The sequence below is a fragment of the Stegodyphus dumicola genome, chromosome 2 (assembly GCF_044657685.1).
Source record: "Stegodyphus dumicola isolate Sdum_Otavi_A_Nest chromosome 2, ASM4465768v1".
Taxonomy (NCBI): Eukaryota; Metazoa; Arthropoda; class Arachnida; order Araneae; family Eresidae; genus Stegodyphus; species Stegodyphus dumicola.
The window spans coordinates 199545531-199564064 of NC_140769.1; the positions used below are offsets into that span (position 1 = coordinate 199545531).

The 18534-nt window shown below is 29.4% G+C and overlaps 1 protein-coding gene across 4 annotated transcripts in view; it reads right to left on the reverse strand.

Annotated features, from left to right (window-relative positions):
- LOC118181677 (paired box protein Pax-6-like) overlaps positions 1–18534 on the reverse strand; it is a 279053-nt gene that overhangs the window by 127015 nt on the left and 133504 nt on the right. For all 4 annotated transcript variants that reach the window (XM_035350862.2, XM_035350861.2, XM_035350859.2 and 1 more), the window contains one exon: positions 14055–15059. In XM_035350862.2, the coding sequence (XP_035206753.1) occupies positions 14055–14334 (280 nt within the window). In that variant the 5' untranslated portion in view covers positions 14335–15059. The remainder of the gene's footprint in view (positions 1–14054; positions 15060–18534) is intronic.

The window sequence follows — 18534 nt, forward strand, 5'->3', positions numbered from 1 at the left end:
GTTTAAAAATCTCAACGATTCAAAACGAGCAGTGGCAACACTGTACTGTATTAAATAATAATGACTGTTTGACTGTTTTTTTTTTTTTTTTTTTTTTTTTTTTTTTTTCAGAAAGTAAACTTTTCTTATTTTAAAAAACGATTTAAATTTTATTTATTTGATTATATCTTATAATCATCATGAGGACTCTCATACAAACTCAGATTTTAGTTTAAACAGACATATCAATGTTTTTATCTCTAAAATCAACTTAATATTTTAAGAATAAAATAAAATAGAAATTGCAATTCTTATAAAGAGAAAAAAGTGAAAAGTTTTTTACAACGATGATGAGAAGGTTCTGAAATTTCTGAAGTTTCCTTTCAACTTATTGTAGTTACAATGAGATAATCTTCTACCAAAGTAATTAAGTTTAAACTGTATCTAATGTATATTAATATTCACTACATAATATTTTTAATATATAAATTAGAATTTATGGAACCTTTTTCATATCAACTGCTATGCAAGTTTTATTTACATTCAGGCTCAGATAAATGACGGAAGATTTCTAAAATGCAGCAAAAATTAAATAAAAATACAGAAGTGATTTTTTTAAATGGTAGTGTAGTTTTATAACCTTTAACCCGCACAAAACTGTAAATTAATAAAAACAACAAGCAGAAAAGCGGAAAGAAATTATTTATGTTATGTTGAAATCAAAGTTACAAAATGAGAATACACTTAAAGTGCGAACTATTTAGCCTTCTTGGTATTAGATTCAAAACACGTTTTTGCTAATTTTAAAGAACGTCTTTTTCTCCCAGTTGGTGTTTTAATTGCACTTATGAAAAGAAATAATGTTTTCACATTATTTTCTCCAGTTTTTCTTAAACACGTATATTTTTAAACAGATAATTCTTCTCTTCTGACAAGTCTCAATTCCACCTAAATATGCCTATTAGGTGGATAGATTTATTTCCTGTTTATTTAGTTTCCCATTCATTTATTTATGTTTTTATTTTAATTTTATGGCTATAGATTAAATTTCCTCTAAAATATGCTTATAGAATTTAAAATTGAAATCTCAAGAAGCATTTAAACAATTCCAGAGCAATTATATAAGCAAAAAATAAATAAATAAATAAATAAATAAATAAAAATAAAATAAAATGCAATCTAAAGACTTTCAGATTTTATATTGCGCCCAAACAGGCGTTTTTTCATTTGCAGACAAATTCACGTTTCAAGAGCATTTGGTTATAAATATTTTAAAAAAGCATATCTTTAGACTTTGCGATAGAAGGTCTCGCGCGCTGGTGATAATGTTTCATTCCTTGCAATGTTGCCACTGGTCGCTTTGAAATTGTTGAGTTTTTAATCAAAAATTCGTTAAATTTTTATAAAATATGAAATAAACAATAAAACAAATTCCAAACTCGGGCTTCCAGCTGGCCATATTCGGGTGGAGGACTATATTATTCAAAATTTGATGACTTTAAGTATCTTTGTTTTTTCACAATGCGATAAACATACATACATACATACATACATACATACATACATACATACATACAGATTCTTCATTATTTAGTTTCTTTAAATATAATACAAGGCGATAATACTTGGTGGAAACAATTTGAAAACTGATTCAGCCATTTGTAGTGATTCAACACAAAATGCCGTTTCGAGATTAATAACCCTTGTGGGCTAACCCCCGTTTGGGCTAAAAATTCAAATTCTGAATGTTGTGGATCGAAATAATTGTCTTAGTAGAATTAAATCTGTTTGACAGGCAGTATTTTTGTACAAATATCTTTAAATTCTAGTACTTCAGTATATTCAAGCACAGCAAAAAGATTTCATATCAAATACTAAAAATTCCCTTAAAAATCAGCTAATCACTAACATCGTTAGCTAATCATTAAAATTCCCTGATTTTACTTTCACTGATATGAATTTACTGAAGATTACCAATAAATAGTCCTCCAATTATCCCTCTAATTCCGCTATTTATCACCAGGATTAAGTTCTTTGCTTTTGTTGTTTCGAATTTTTCAGCTGTTCAAAAATACTAAATTTGCTTTTGGAAGCGGTAATTATATCATTTCAAAATCTATGAAGATTTATTAACATCGATTTTTATAAATAATGACAGCATTTTCATATTATTATTATTTTTTTTTTGTTAAAAAAATCCCGATTTGCTACCCTATTTTAATTCATTATGTTCAGCTGATTGTGCAAGTTTCGAAACAGTTTTTAATCTAGCAGATAAGACATATTTTGCATTTAGTATCCTAAAACGTCTTACTATTGATAATTATGAAATTTTAGCACAAAGGAGAGTTAGCTCAGAAGGGCTATTAATTTCGTTTTGGCATTTTGCATCGATTCACTTTCTGCGTTGATTCACTTTTCAAACTCTTCCCATCAAGTATTATCGCTCTGTGTTAGATTTAAAGAAATTAAATAATAAGGAATTTGCATGAATCTATGTATGTTTCTCGCACTGGGATAAAACAACGGTTCCTAAAGCCATCCAATTTCGAATAACATAATCTTCCTTCGAATATGGGCATCTGCAAGCCCTAATTTGGAATCTGGAATTTGTATTATTATCGATTTCATATTTTGTAACACTTTAACGAATTTTGGATTAACAAATTAAACGATTTCAAAGCGAGCAGGAAAAAACAAACATTTTTATCTCCAGCGCGTGAGACTGTGTATCGGATTCTAAAGATACGCTTATTTAATTTTTTTTTTTTTTTGCGATATTGCTGTTGAACTGAATTGTATGGTTTAACTTCGAAGAACATGATATTTAATAAATAAAGGTAACACACAAAACGTTAAAACTACGCCTTTTTGGACGTAGTTTAAAACCTGGAAAAAAAAAAAAAAAAACCTTTCATTTTTTTATTTATTTTTATTTATTATTATTATTATTTTTTTTTTAAGAAAGAATCTCTTTAACACATCCTGTTAGCTTAAGTATGCTTTTTTTTTTTTTTTTTTTTTTTTAAATCAAACCTGGATTTTGAGGGGTTAGGAAAACGCACACAGAATTATCAGGGCGATTTAAAAATCATTTTAAAAATTAAGCACAATGCAAAATTTACACAATGGAGTTACAGTATTTCTGATAGAATGTTGATTTATTAAAATGGAAAATTATCAATTTTCTGATTTCAGTTGAAGTTTCTTTTCAACAATTAGATATATTTCGAAAAAATACAACTTATTTTGAATATTTTAATTCCAAATTAGTAAAATCAGAAAGAAAAGCGATAAAATCTAATACATTGCCCTGGTTTAAAATATTATTTTATCGATACGACAAGTATTCTGAAGAGTCTTAGCGCTTTCCTATTTAGGTCTTTTTAAAAACCTTGCATCCCACTCCACAAAATGGTTCATTTAATTAGCATATACTGCATTAATGCTGTTTAAACGATTATAACATTTTAGCAAATTCGTTTCAAAGTATTAAATATTTCTACCGCTTTGTCATATATTATCTCAACAATGAAGGTATACTGATGTTTTTTGGGCAATTCCATAAAACTGAAAAATTCTCTTCTGCTTAAATCTGAAATCGTCTGCCTCAGAATATTAAAAAATTATATTAAGTTTGAGTCTGTGAAAGTCATTAAGAAGGTAAATAACTAAAAAACACAGTTTACTGTTTATTAAGTAGAGCAGACTGTTCTCATGAGTAGATTTAGTAGATGAAAATCTTCATAGTTTATTAATTTAAACAGCTCATTAATCAATAACTTTTTAGTAATTAATGGATTACAATCTGTCAATCTTTTGACAGTGCAGATTTAAAAATCCCAGAGAAACAAACTAAAACTTTTAAGTATTATATAATAAAAGTATCATACTATACTTATTCTACGTTAAAAGGAAGAATTAAACTAATTAAGGCACTCTTGTAGTGTACGTGTTCTTGTATTTTAGTGGTTAACGCAGTTGGCAAATCTGTGGTTCAATTCCCGAAGAAAAGTTAATTTTTCCAACACCAAAAATCTAAAACCTAGTAGGCTTTACATTCTAAGAACTGCGTTGAAAACATTTGAAATCTAGCAGTGAAATAAAAAATTGCAGAATAATTAGTTCGCTTCGATATAAATTAAGGTTCATTAATAAAATTCAATTAATTAATATATTGCTAAAAGTTCTAGAAGTAGAATTTTTATACATATATATATGAGATGGGAAGTTTAAAAGAATAATTTCCTGTCTTTTGACATTCAGAAAACTCAATTGAAATAGCGGTAAAACCTTATCTTAATGCCGTTAATTACGTAGCAAACTATAAATCATCACGTCGTCATCTTATGCCGTTAAATTTAAGCAAAACTATGCTCAAAATTCATAAATTAAACCAAATTATTTCGAAACACTACTGCACTTATTTGACAGTATTGAATTTCATACAGCACAGTTTTTTTTTTTTTTTTTTTTTGTTTGGCAACATATACTATTTCATATAATTTAATTTCCCTAAATAAAAAATATGCAGAATGCTACGTCAATAGCAAAACTTCTAAAAGATCATACAAATAACTACTAAACATTGCATTATATTAATAAAAAATCTGGGGACGTAACTTGCAGCAGTGACCGAATATGGTGTATGAAAGAGATCTACTACCCCTTCCCCGGAAATAAATAAATAAATAAATAAATAAATAAATAAAAAATAAAAAACTGAAAGCTATCAGATTTTATATTATGCCTGAAGGAGCGTTTTTTTAACGTTTTGTGTGTTACCTTTATTTATTAAATATTATGGTCTTCGCACTTAAACCATAAAATTCAATTCAACAGCAATATCACAAAATATTTAAAAACAGCATATCTTTAGAATTTCCGATTCACAGTCTTGCGCTGGAGATAAAATGTCTTTTCCTGTATAATGCTGTCACTGCTCGCTTTGAATTTAGTTTTACAAAATATAAATAAAACAAAGATAATAAAATTAATTAGAAATTTAATATATGGGCTTTCAGGTGCTCATGTTTGGGTGGAGGATTACGTTATTCAAAAGTTGATAGTTTTAGCTACTGCCGTTTTTTCACAATGTGAGAAACATAACCTATATTCATGCATATTTTTCTTTGTTTAATATTTTTTTTAAATAATGTAGAGCGATCATATTTGGTGGCAACAATCTAAAAAGTGATTCAGCCTTTTATACCGATTCAACGCAAAATCTCGTTTCGAGAATAATTCTAACGCTCCTTTGGGCTAACAATGTTGAGTTATTTCCTCTTTTCTGTGCTTCACAAAATAAGTCAGAAAGTATAGGTCATTACGAAATCATGCATATGAGCAAAACTGTTGCAAGAATGCTTATCAAGGAACTCAAATCTGAAACAGAAAAGCTATTAATGCCGGCCCTAATACTAGCTCAAAATTTACGAGTCGGTAATTAACAAGTTCCCCCCCCCAGCAAGTATTATTTGGAAATACAGCATTGTAGCATTTTATTAATATATTTTAGACCGGAAACGATAACACCTCTGATGCTAATGTTTAAAGGAAGATAACAGCAATCAATAAACGCACTCAATCTAATTCATAATCTTCCATCTTATCAGAAGACCATTGGTGTCTTTTCTAACTAAGACTTGATAATTATCACTGCGTGTCTGATAGATAGAACTATCATTATTGGTACCAAATTAGTATCATCAGTCTCATGTGCTGAGGAACTTTCACCTAAAGGATTCCTTCCTTACCATGCTTGTTTTGGCTCATTGAGGAAGATTTTGCTGTTGTGACAAGGAAATATTATAGCAGTATTTCTAATGTTTTGAAGTCTATGAATGGTAGAATCTGTTTTGGGAAAAATGCCTGTTAATTTTTCTCGTTTTTTCTTTACCTTTTCAAAATCCATCATTTCAAAACGTTCTTTGCAAACTTAATGTTGTACATTCGAGGTCAAAAGTTTAATTGGAAAAGAAATGTAATAAGCGTCTTCTTAGGATTTTCAATTCACAATTTATTATTTTCATTCTTTGGTTTGGTTTGAAATAACATTTTTATGAAGAAAAAGCTACTTAAAAATAAATAATAATAATAATAAAGACAGCTGTAAATTATGTTTAAGCGAAGTTATTTTCTCTCTGTTCTTTAAACTTCATGCAAATCCTATTTAAAGAATGGTTTTTTAATGTTTGTTTTATTTAGGTAATAAATCGAGAATAATATTTAGGAATATTTTTTAAAATATAAACTAGAGAACTCAAGAAATACCACGTCTTTCTCAAGTCGATTTTCCGGGAAGAAGAAACTGTGTGAAAAGAAATTAGTGATTTGAATTTATCAGCTATGGAAGCTGCCGTGCTATTTTGCATATATTTATGATCAGCTCATCAAGTAACTTCATCCTCCAAAAAATTTTTCTTTAAAAAATTAATATATATATATATATATCTGAAAGCTTTCATATTTTTTATTAAGGGGCACTCTTTTCGTTTGCATACACGTTTTAAGAGCATTTGGGGTAATGTCCCTTTGGGCTAAAATCTTTAAAAACAGCTAGAATTTCCAATAGACAGTCTCACGCGCTGGAGATAAGAGATAAAAAAGTTTTTTTTTTCCGTACAGTGTTGCCACTGCTCGCTTTGAAATCGTTGAGTTTCTTAATCAAAAATTTCTTTAAAGTTTTACAAATTATGAAATAGACAATAAAGCAAATTCTAGATTCTGGCTTCCAGGTGCTCATATTCAGGTGGAGGACTTTGTTATGCAAAATTTGATGTGTCTAAGTACCGTATTTTTTCACAGTGCGGGAAACATACATACCTTCATGCAAATTCTTCATTATTTAATTTCTTTAAATACAATACTGGGCGATAATATTTGGTGGCAACAATTTGAAAAGTTATATAACGCTTTTAGTGATTCAACGCAAAATGCCGTTTCAAAACTAATAACCCTTCTGAGCTAAAGCCCTTTTTAGCTAAAAAGTTAAGACTTTTAAATACGACAGAATATGAAAAAGCTAGTTTTGGGGAATTAATATTATTCTATGAATATAGAGAATCTTTGAATAGTGAATAATTTTAATTTAAACATTTCAGGTTTTAGAATAAATTAGGTTTAATTTCTGTATTATGCTATGTTTATAAAACAGGAATAATAGGAAGTACGGTTAATTTTACTGCATGTAAAAATAAGCGCATCCGATATTTAAACTCTATATAATACCTGCTTTTCTTTTTATATAATAAGCAGAAGCACGAGTTCAGTATGAACATTGATTTCGTGATGTAACGACTGATATTTTGATTTCCATGATGCAACGATTCGAAGACATCTGCACATTACGTAATTGAATCAGCTATGGTAGCTGTCCCATTACGATTCTTTTTTTGCTTCCTTTGTTTCAATATAAGTATTTTTGTTTCATAGGGACCCATGCGGTTTTGTTACAAAAGAAAATATTTTTTATATTTTCTTTTGTAATTCTTTTGTTTTAATGTCTTTAGTATGATTTCCCGGACCATTTAATACAGTTACAGTGTTATTATATAATTTTATTATGTTACTAGGATACTTTTATTATTACTCTAGCAACAAAACCTGGATTATTAGAAGCAAAAAAAGCCTGTATTCCTCTGAGAACGATGAAATTCTGGCATAGAATAAGTAAAGCTTGTTTAATGCGTAAATTACGCATGCCAGTATCAGGCATGTACTGAGATTCTGAGTTCCTCAGCTTTTTAGTCAGATTACAATAAATTATCGCAATCCGCGTGTTCATGGTGTAAATAGTTAGCACATCCAGCTCCAGCTAACAACTGAAAGGTCCGTAGTTCAAATCTTGGAGAAGATTTGATTTTTCACGTTTCTTACTCCGAAAACTTAATGTGTCTGAAAAGTCACTTGACAGAAGGCGAATGCTTCTCAAATACGGGTGGGTTACTTTAAATGATGTATTAAAATATATTAAAATTTGAACTTCGAAAAATGCTTTTATGTATTTATATGTGAGTTACTTTTCATGCTTTATTTCTAGTTTTCAGTTATGTGTAATTGCGAAAAAAAAAAAAAAAAAAAAAAAAAGGCATGCATTCTATAAGTGGGTAAATGCTGTTGATTCTTTTTTGGCACATATGCTATCAGTTAACATTTAAGAATCAGAAATGTTGTTTCATCTTTACAAAAAGTTATGAGGTTTTGTTTTAATGTCATCAAAGAAATGCCTGTAAATCATACAAAAAGCATATCTTTTTCTGCTGTTTATTAAATTAGCTTTAATTTTAGCGCAGCATTTAAGGCTACTGGATAAAAGCGAACTAGAATTCACGCATTTAACAAAGAAATTTCTTAATGTCGAAAACAAATGACACGTTTCTATGGGATCATAAATTAAGAAATTATTTCTGGATTGGAAATTCGATCAACAGTTTAATCTAACTGTAAGACAAGATTTCAGAAACCTTTGAAAAAGACTTCCTGTGAGGGAAAAAAAAAAAAAAAAAAAACAGATAGAGAACTATCAAAAAAGGGGACCGATGATCTTTTTAACCTCACATGAGATTTTGTAACTGAACATTGCATTAAAACTTAACTTGTACTTTCACTTAGGTTTATGCCTTTCCTATGTAGGAGTACTACATGCAACTTTCATGGTGTGTGTTTTCAGAAGTTTTCCGATACTCAGAAATGTTTCAGGACCGGAGACTGACTGTTTAGGTTCTTAGGACAATGTTCATCAAGCACAGTTGAAAAGTCTTATTAAGGGGGGCGATGGGGCTCATTTGACTGGCGCTGCCAACTTGCAAATGGTGCCGACAGCTTTTGATAAGTCGGCTTTTGTAGGCCAAGACACAAGAGGTGCCGGTACCTTTATGAAGTGCGGCTTATACCATGAATAATGTAATCATCATCAAGATGCCGGGAAGTTCATATGAAGATCTAAATGAACAGTGGCCACTTCGCATAAAGGTGCCGACATTGTTCTGAAATCGTCGAGATGGTTGAACATAAAATTTCCCCGATTTTAGGCTACAGAGCAAAGAATTAAATCCATGAGTTATAAATCTGGATCAGCAAACGACGACGGGATTTAATATGTTTACCATTAGTTTACTTTCAAATTTATTTATTTATCTTTAATTTTTTTTTTATTATTAGAACACTTTTTTTTTTTTTTCAAATGAGTTTATTGCTTTTTGTTGCAGGAATTCTGCAGTTACGATTAATATTTCATCTCTTTTTAAATTACACATATCAAGTGACAAGATTACCACTGGAACCTCGAAAAATTTCCTGATTTCTCGAATTCTGCTAAACCAGGAACGGATGGACAAGTTTCATATGATCCTAGTCTTATTCTTTAGACGACTTTTACTCAGTAAACCCGTATTTCTGTGGGATGGTAAAATATCCTTAACATATCTGAATTAAGCAGACAGAAATCTTGTCAAGTTCCTATTTTTGAATGATGTGTATGGGGGATGCATTTAGATATGAAAACTGCCTGCAGGGAATCAGAAAAAAGTTTTATGTGAGGCTACGTGAAATTCAAGAAGAATTTGATTAATTTATAATAGTGTTTCATTCAACAATTAATATGTTCAAAAATTTTAAAAAAATGTAATGTTATAATTAGTTTAGGCATGACTATTGTGTCTTACAAAAAAAGTAAAATGATAAAGGATAATACACCAGATAACTTCAACGCATCTGATCATTTTTAATTTTCCAATTTAATTTAGATAGTACGAAACTTTGGTCGGGGAGTCAAGATGAGGATAATTGTTCCTCTGCTATGTTTATTGGATTAAAATCTCTTAAGTTATTATTTATTGCATTTTAATTACAGTCAGCCTTTCATTACATCGTTGGGTGTTTAATTTTACTCTATAGCAATAAAAGACTTCGTAAGATTCTCTTTAAATATTTCTGTATTAATGATTTATTTTATTATAGCCAATAAAAGCATAATAGGTGTAATATTTTTAAATGGTATAGCTTAACCTTTATTCTTTGCGACATAAAATGACAAATAAATAAATAAATATATTTAATAAAATGAAACTGAAACATTTTATCAAAGAATTGCTATGAAGGGAAAATTGCGGGTATGTCTTTTTTACTAGAAATCTAACTTAGAGTCTGCTATTTGTGGATTGGAACACAACTACTATGCTACCAAAATTTGTGTTTGATATCTGGTAGTTTATTTGACATTTACATGCTTAACAGGAAATCATATATGAAATACTACTATATTTTGAAATTTATTCAACACAAAACATTAAAAATGTGATCTTACTGAGAAATCCTAAACTTAAATACTTTTTAATTGCATGAATGCCAGTTTAAAATGTAAAATATTGTTTCATGCAGCAGCGACTGAACTGAAATTTTGGAGCCTAAAATAAAGCCTTCATGCGTATAAAATCCCTGAGAAGTCAGACCAGAAAAATCCATAATTTTCTGCAAAACTCTTAAAAACATTCAAAATTTGAATGCACAAAGCATTCAATATTTTAATTGGAATTAATTCATTGTAGCTTTAAGTTTGGACCTGACTAAACATATAGAATAAAGGTCAGTCTAAATTTTATATTATTGACCTAATGTAAACTTATTTAAATTTTATGTTACTGACCTAATGTACATATTCAAACAAACTTTTCTTTCAATTCCAAGGTTTTAATTAATCGCTAATTTTGCTGCAAGTAATTTAAATTTCCGTATGTTTGATAATTATGAATTGTAATGTCTAATTCATATATTTTAATAAAATCCTGAATCGTTTTATAGATTTGCATTTGTAAATAAATTTTTTCCTTGTTACATTTGCTTGTAAATAAAATTCATAATCTGATTTTTAAAATTATCTAAATGAGTGCAAAATTTAACAGCTTCAAAATAAGTCAAAGAAAATTTTTTCAAGGATTATATATTTAATTGCTTTTTGAAGCATTAATACTTAAATGATAATTTTTAATACAGCAAAGTTATAATATCCTTTTCTTCCTTTTCCATGCTATAATTGTAACTCTCTTCTTTAAAGTTCTTTAAATTCAAATTTTACTATGTTTATGCTATAATTAATAAACGTGCTTAAGCGCATAAAACTTTTCAACGTATTTACAGTTATATTTTAATATGATTAAATTTTAACGACATTTAAATATATAAAATTTTTTATCCTTTTACGAAATATAAATCATTTTATGCTTTATAACTGAAGTTATTAAACTAAATAAAAACTACAGTTTATGAGGAAAATGCTTTTTAAAACCCTTCATAAATCTCAATTTTAGAGTAATATATTTTTTATTTATTTAAGTTTTTAATGATAATTCTTCTTAATGGTCAAGTGTAAGCACAATCTGAGAAAGTAGAAACTTTTTTAATTGACTTAAAAGTATTAAATTTTTTTAATGAATAAAAAAAAAAACATAAAAACTTTATGATATAATGGAATTGTATTATGAAATGAAATAAAATTTAATTACTTTATTATTACTGTTTTATTATTAAATCAGATGAGGTTTTCATATTATTTAAATTGGTGATCTTTCTAAAGCAGCATCAAAATTTTATATAATAATTAACATACCCTAGATCTGAACTTACGTATTTTATTATCGCATCATTGTATCGCATTCATCTGTTATTAATATATCGCTTCATATCATACTTTGTTGAATCTGACAGCTCAGTTTTATTGTTCTTCGTTTACATATATATAAAACTATACCTTCCCTTGGACGTAATTGAATAACTATTTCACTGTGTGAAAAACTATATACAGTACATAAATTACTCTTATTAATTCTCTCTTGCAGAAGAAAAGAAAGGAAGTTTTATTTCATTAAATTAGCGTTTCTTCCTGACAGTTATAACAATGCAGTTTAAGTTATTTTAGAGATGCGTCTGCATATCAACATGAATGAATAAATAAATAAAATATTTTTTTAATAAAATAACTTTTTTTCGCTCATTTTACGTTAATAAAATTGTCGACATTAAACATTAATATTCTGCCAGAAAAATTAAGAAATATAACTTTTTCTTATATAATAAATATTTACGATTTTGCAGTCATATGTTAAGGTCACTTACGCTATTAATATAGCATCATTTACATTGACAGCGTGATTATTATTTGATTCTTTTAACAGAAGAAGTGCATTAATTTCATATTTCACAAGCATACTATTTTAATTCTCTAAACATTTATGCATTCATGATTTTCTTTTTCAAGTTATTGATTAACGTCAGGACAGTTTAATTAACAATAATTTGCACATCTTCTTTTCAATTTTCAAATTACTTGCATTTTATAAAACATACATGAAATATGAAACACAAGCATTCTTTCGAATATTCCAAAAATGGAGTCAAAATTTTATACTTTTCAAATTAATTCAAAATATTTAAAGAATCATTGCATTACTAATTTACTAAAAATAAGGATTTTTAGAAGTATCATTTTGAATATGTCTTATTCACATTTTTGAAGGATAAAGGGTTTATACTGACATTTTTAAACAGTCTATTATCAACATAATTTGTTGTGAAATAAAGTTAATAGCCAGACGAAATGGCATTCAAGAAGAAAAAAAAAAAAAAAAAAAAAAATCTTTGTATATATATAATATACATATTTATGGCATACATATTTTCACTGCATTACATTTAAACTCGTTTCTTAAGAACAGGATTATTTTTATATGATAATTAAAATCTGTTATGCATATATATAAGTCAAATAGCGACATTTTAAAGATCAAATCCTTAGTTATAGATTTGTGTTGAATTGCTTATATGTATAGGAAGGAGAAAAATCTTTTAATTTCATAATTTATAAATATGAACGCCAGTTTTCTATATAAATCAAATTACCTTATTATAAAAAATCTGAAAGCTTTTCGATTTTATATTACGATTTTTAAGGGGCATTTTTTAACGTTTTGTGTGTTACCTTTATTTATTAAATATTATACTCATCGCGCTTAAACCATAAAATTCGATTCAACGGCAATATCACAAAATAATTTAAAAAGAACAGATCTTTAAAATTTAAGATGCACAGTTTTGCGCGCTGGAGATAATTTTTTTTTTTTTTTCCCCTTCTTTTTTTTTTTTTTTTTTTGGTTGTTGTTTGTTTGTTTAGTTTTGCCCTTGCTCGCTTTGAAATCGCTTGGTTTGTTAATCAAAAATTCTTTAAAAGTTTTACAAAATTTAAAATAGATAATAAAACAAATCCCAAATTTGGGCTTCCAGATGTCCATATTCGAATGGAGGACTACGTTATTCAAAATTTGATGTCTCTATGTACCGTTGTTTTTTCACAATGCGACAAACATACCTACATTCATGCAGATTCTTCATTATTTAATTTCTGTAAATATAATGCAGGACTCTAATATTTGGTTTCAACAATTTGAAAAGTGAAACGCCGTTTCTAGTTAACCAACGCAAAATGCTAAAACGAAATTAATAAACGTTCTAAGCTAACGCCCTTTGGGCTAATAAATAAATATATAAAGTAAAGAATAAGCTAAACGTTGCTGTTTATATTTCTTTACCTAAAATTTACGATACTGTTTAAGAATGAGGGTCAATTCTCAGTGAATTATGTACCATATTAACGCATTATCAAATGATGTTTTTTCGCTTAAAATCTCAAAATGTCCTTCCAAAACCTGCCCTTATCTTACAAGTGAGTCTATAGTCCTCCCGCCAAAAAAAGAAAAAAAAAAAAAAAAAAAAAAAAAGATAATTTATCTCCTTATATGTCGAAAGAAAATGCATTCGCAATATTTTCCGTATACAGACCATCGATATATTAAACTCATATATATATACATATATAGCTATCATGTCACGTCATGTTTTTGTAAAACATCTTAAAAGTAGCGCGTCATCTTACATATGAGTTCATTACATATTCAAGACAGTACGACTCTCACGTTAACATTTCTTGCGAAATGTTAAATGAAATATGTGAACAGCAACATGTATTACAAGTGAAGCGAATAATTATTAAGTGCAAAGAATTATAAATAACATGCATCACTTACCCGTTAGCAATCCTGTGCTGAAAGCCGGATTTTCAACTGAAACACCCGCTGCAGACGATGAGGAAGTGAGAATCGACCCTCCGACGGCTGATGGCGGGACCAGATCCGACGGTCTCTGCGGGGACGAGGAAGCCCCTCCGCCGGGCGTTGGGAAGTGCACCATGCCGGGCAGTGGCACGGTGCCGTGCGGCGACACGGGCGACGACGGATAGAGCGAGGGTGGCCGCAGGGGAGCCGGCGGCGGGGGTGTGCTGGGCCGCTTGGGAACGCTTAAGTCCATCAACGCGCGACGGAGTGACCACTGAATAGATAGGAAGCACTAACCACACTCTGCATTGCCGAGAAGAAACACTGAAATTATAGAACGTCTGACTTCATTTGTGCACAATCACGTACGAAACTGTTCGAAGCTGTTAATCTGATGGAATCTACGATGTCCTCTGATGTTAGAGTAAAAAGTTAAGCTGATAATTAAATATCAATAAATAGAAAAAGGATGAATCGTTTACAGCCTAGTAGTATCTTCGTTTCAGTTGCGACTGCAAATAAAAACCGCAACTTGCTTTTAATGAATTCTTGATGACAGATGTACAATTACAATTTGGATGGCCTTTTTCACAGTTTATGCGACTACAATACTTAGTTGTTGATTGTCGCTTATGAAATACTTCTTTGAACACTTTCGCAAGTACATATGCAGAGTGATGGCTAAAATACAAATGTCTTGAGATCAACTATCATAAGAGCAAACTGTGATAAATTATTTCACTCTTTAGTTCTCAAATGTATTGATTTCGAGGAAGTACTGTTCAGCCAGCCTTCTTCCTCGAATTTAAATTCGTTTTTAATACATTGAAGATCTGCTCCACGGTGAAGAGGTAAGACTTCAAAAAATAATAAATAAACTTCCAGGATGAAGTGAAATTCAGACTTGAAATTCCTCTTGAGCACAATTCTTTCCTTGAATGCAGAATCCAGTTCTAGCACACCTTCGAAAATGTTGCACTGAAAGAAAAGCGAATTTTTTCTTAATTGGTTACACAAACAAAATAAAGCACAAGTAAACAATTCCAGTACAATATGTTTCGTCCAGATTTGGCAGTAGGGGAGCACGTGATAAGAAAAGGAAATTTAACTAAATCGTATGCAAGATGAAGCAACTAACTGACTAGATGCAGAGAGCGGGAGGTGTAGGGAGGAGATCAATCGGATCAGCAGCTTCCCCTGGCGCGGTCGACAATGAAATGAAACGAACCCAAGGTCCCCGTTGACAACAATTCCGGCAAGCAATTAAGGTTTACGTGGAGAGAGAGAGAGAGAAAGAGAAGAGGAATGTACCGGCCGGGACAGGCAGACTCACAACACTCTCTCATTCTCTTGACTTCACCTTGAATGGGGAGTTTTTAAAAAGTTGCTTCCATCAAGAATCAAGAGGAGAAGACGGCTGGACGGACAGCAGCTTGAGACGCTTCGCTGCTCTTCGCACTTTCGGAAGATGGAGGGGGGGAAGAGAGTGGAGGGCAGAAACTGTAAAATAATAATAATAATACAACCTGTAAGGAAATATAAAGAAGAAGAAATCGTAGAGATCATCGGTGGGCAGATTCGAAGACTGGGTTGAAGTTGGAGAGAGAGAGGTGGGGTGCTTAAAATATACCCCGAGGGTCTTAAAGTGGTGCGTGCCGACCAGAATTACTCACAGAAAACTCGGGGGTGCCCGTTGCTACTGGAAATCTCAGAGTGGTTGGTTTTTAATCTCATTGCATCGCGCGACAGGTGGCAACAAGTTTTGATTCCATTTAGTAGCGCTTGAGCGCTGTACAGTAAGCGTGAAATGAATCGATATTATAGCATTGATTATGATTTTAAAGGCTAATCGAATCCTCACTGGTGCGCAACAGATATGCGTGCCGGAATGTGAAAACAGTTTTCATTGCTGCACTGGCATACTGACATAATTCATAATTATTCTAAAACTTGCTTTTATCTACTCAACTAAACAAATAATTCATTTCTACGCCATTTTTATAAATCTACGTATCCAACTAATTATTTATACAATTCTGTGAGCAAATTTTGGATAAAATCAACATTTAACATTTTTTGAATCAGTCTTTAAATAAGAAATTTATCATACAACATTGAATTTTGCTTATTACTTCCTGCCAACAACATAAACAATCATTTTGTTTATGTCATTAATATTATCAGGAATTAGTTTCAAGGAATTCTCAAATTCAAGAAATCGAATATCACTTTCGGGTTATTTTATTTAGTTACTATGATCGTAATATGGTTTTCAGAGATTAAATCAATTAAATAAAAGGGGTAACATTTAAAATAATGATAACTGTGTTTTTTATATATAAATTTTTATTCGTCCATTTTATATTAATTTTTCCGAAGCACTTTTTTTTATAAATTTGACAATGAAAGGAGTATGTTAATGTGTAAATTATAAGCTAAAATTTATTATTTATTGTTATTCCAGCTTTATGTAGGCCCACATCTATCAAATAAAGATGCATATTTATTTATAAAATTGCTCTATGTAATAGATAAAAGCGATGTGCCATTGAAGAAAACACATTTCTACATTGATACATTTCTACATTGATAGGAAAAAAACTAATTTCCAAAGTGTTTTTTTTTTTGAAATTTTTTTACCAGTCAGATCAAAATAACGAAATTCACCAGTAGACGCTCAGAGCTGCTCTTCCATAGATAGATTTTTAAGACAAGTCGATTCTTAAATATTAGTAAGCTAACAGTATTCAAATAAAAATATTTCCATCACATATCCAATATTTTAAGACGTAGCTACATGCTCCATAATTATAAGAGAAGAATTAACCCTTAGAGAAAGTTTTTTTAATTCTACAAGCAGGATTCAAATACTTATCCGAAATTAATACATATACTTAAACTTATATACTTATCCGAATATATACTTTTCGGAATTCCATAATTACAAAACAATAGTTTTGAAAACAATACACAAACTTGTCTAGTATTTTCGCGCATTAAGCTGTAGAAAAATTATCATTAAAGATATAAAATGAGAAATTTAGGACTAATATTTCACAAAGATCAGAAACTGAAATTCATAATTAATAAATTTCAAATAATCATATAAATGCAACAAAGAATTTTAAAAATGTTAAAACCAAAACATTTCAAACAAGCATCAAACAATGTCACTTCAAAAATTTTTTGAAATTTAATGAAAAATGAACAAAAACAGAAGAAGAATTCAATCAACCTCAATGTCACTTCATCAGGGGGGTAGGAACTTTTAAATTAATTGAAATTGATTTTAAATTAATTGAAATCTCTCTTCTACAAAAATCCTTGCTTTTCTGTATCCAGAATTAACCGATGAATTATTTCAATGTATTTTAATTATAATTTTTCATTAAATTAAAAAAAAAAAACTTGAAGTGGGACTTTGCTTGTTTGAAATGTTTTGATTTTAACATTTTTAAAATTCCTTGTTGCATTTATATGATTATTTCAAATTTATTTATTATGAATTTCAATTTCTGGTCTTTGTGAAATATTAGTTCTAAATTTCTTACTTTATGTCTTTAATTGTACTTATCTGAATTATATACTTAACCGTACACGTACTTATCCATACATACTTGCCCGAATAATGCTTATCCAAAACATAATTCAAATACTTATACGGAATTAATGTATATACTTATCCGAATTATACATTTAACGGTATATACTTATTCCAATATGATTCAAATACTTACCCGAAATTAATGTGTATACTTATCCGAAGCTTATACATTTATCTGATAATATAACTTATCCGAATAATATACTGATCCGAATAATATATTTATCCTAATTACATACTTATCCGTACATACTTATCTGAAGCAAGATTCAAATTCTTATACGAAATTAATGTAGTTTTCTCTCAAAATTTGTAAAATGTGCTTCTTCCTCTTCTTCTAAGGTGCAGGTGACTGTGTTTCCTACTCAAAATAAATTTAAATAAAAAAATTAATTAAATTATCTTAACGTTAAATATTAGTTACCGTTTACCGAACTTCATACGTTTCTGTTCAATGATTCTCTTCAGATATTTAGGCAAGTGAGTGTAGGAATGTTTTGAGTTAGTCAACTTTTTGGTAAATAGTGGAGGTGAAACGAATCCTGAATTTTCTCTAATCTAAATCTTGAAGATTTTCGATTTTACTGTATCCATTAAAGAATAAGAAGAAAAAAGGGAAGAGGCCTTGACCTAACAAAAACAGAAATTTGACTTAATATTAAATTTTTTTAATTAAAGCAAAAGCTTAAATGTGCGTTTAAAGAAAAAACAATTTTAAGAGCACACTTTTTAAAAGCATGACTATATTAAACAATAAATTATCAATTAATTTTATAAATGATATCTGTTAGGGAAAATTCTGGATACATTTGAGATTCGATTTTAAATGAATTTTAATGTCTTAAATAA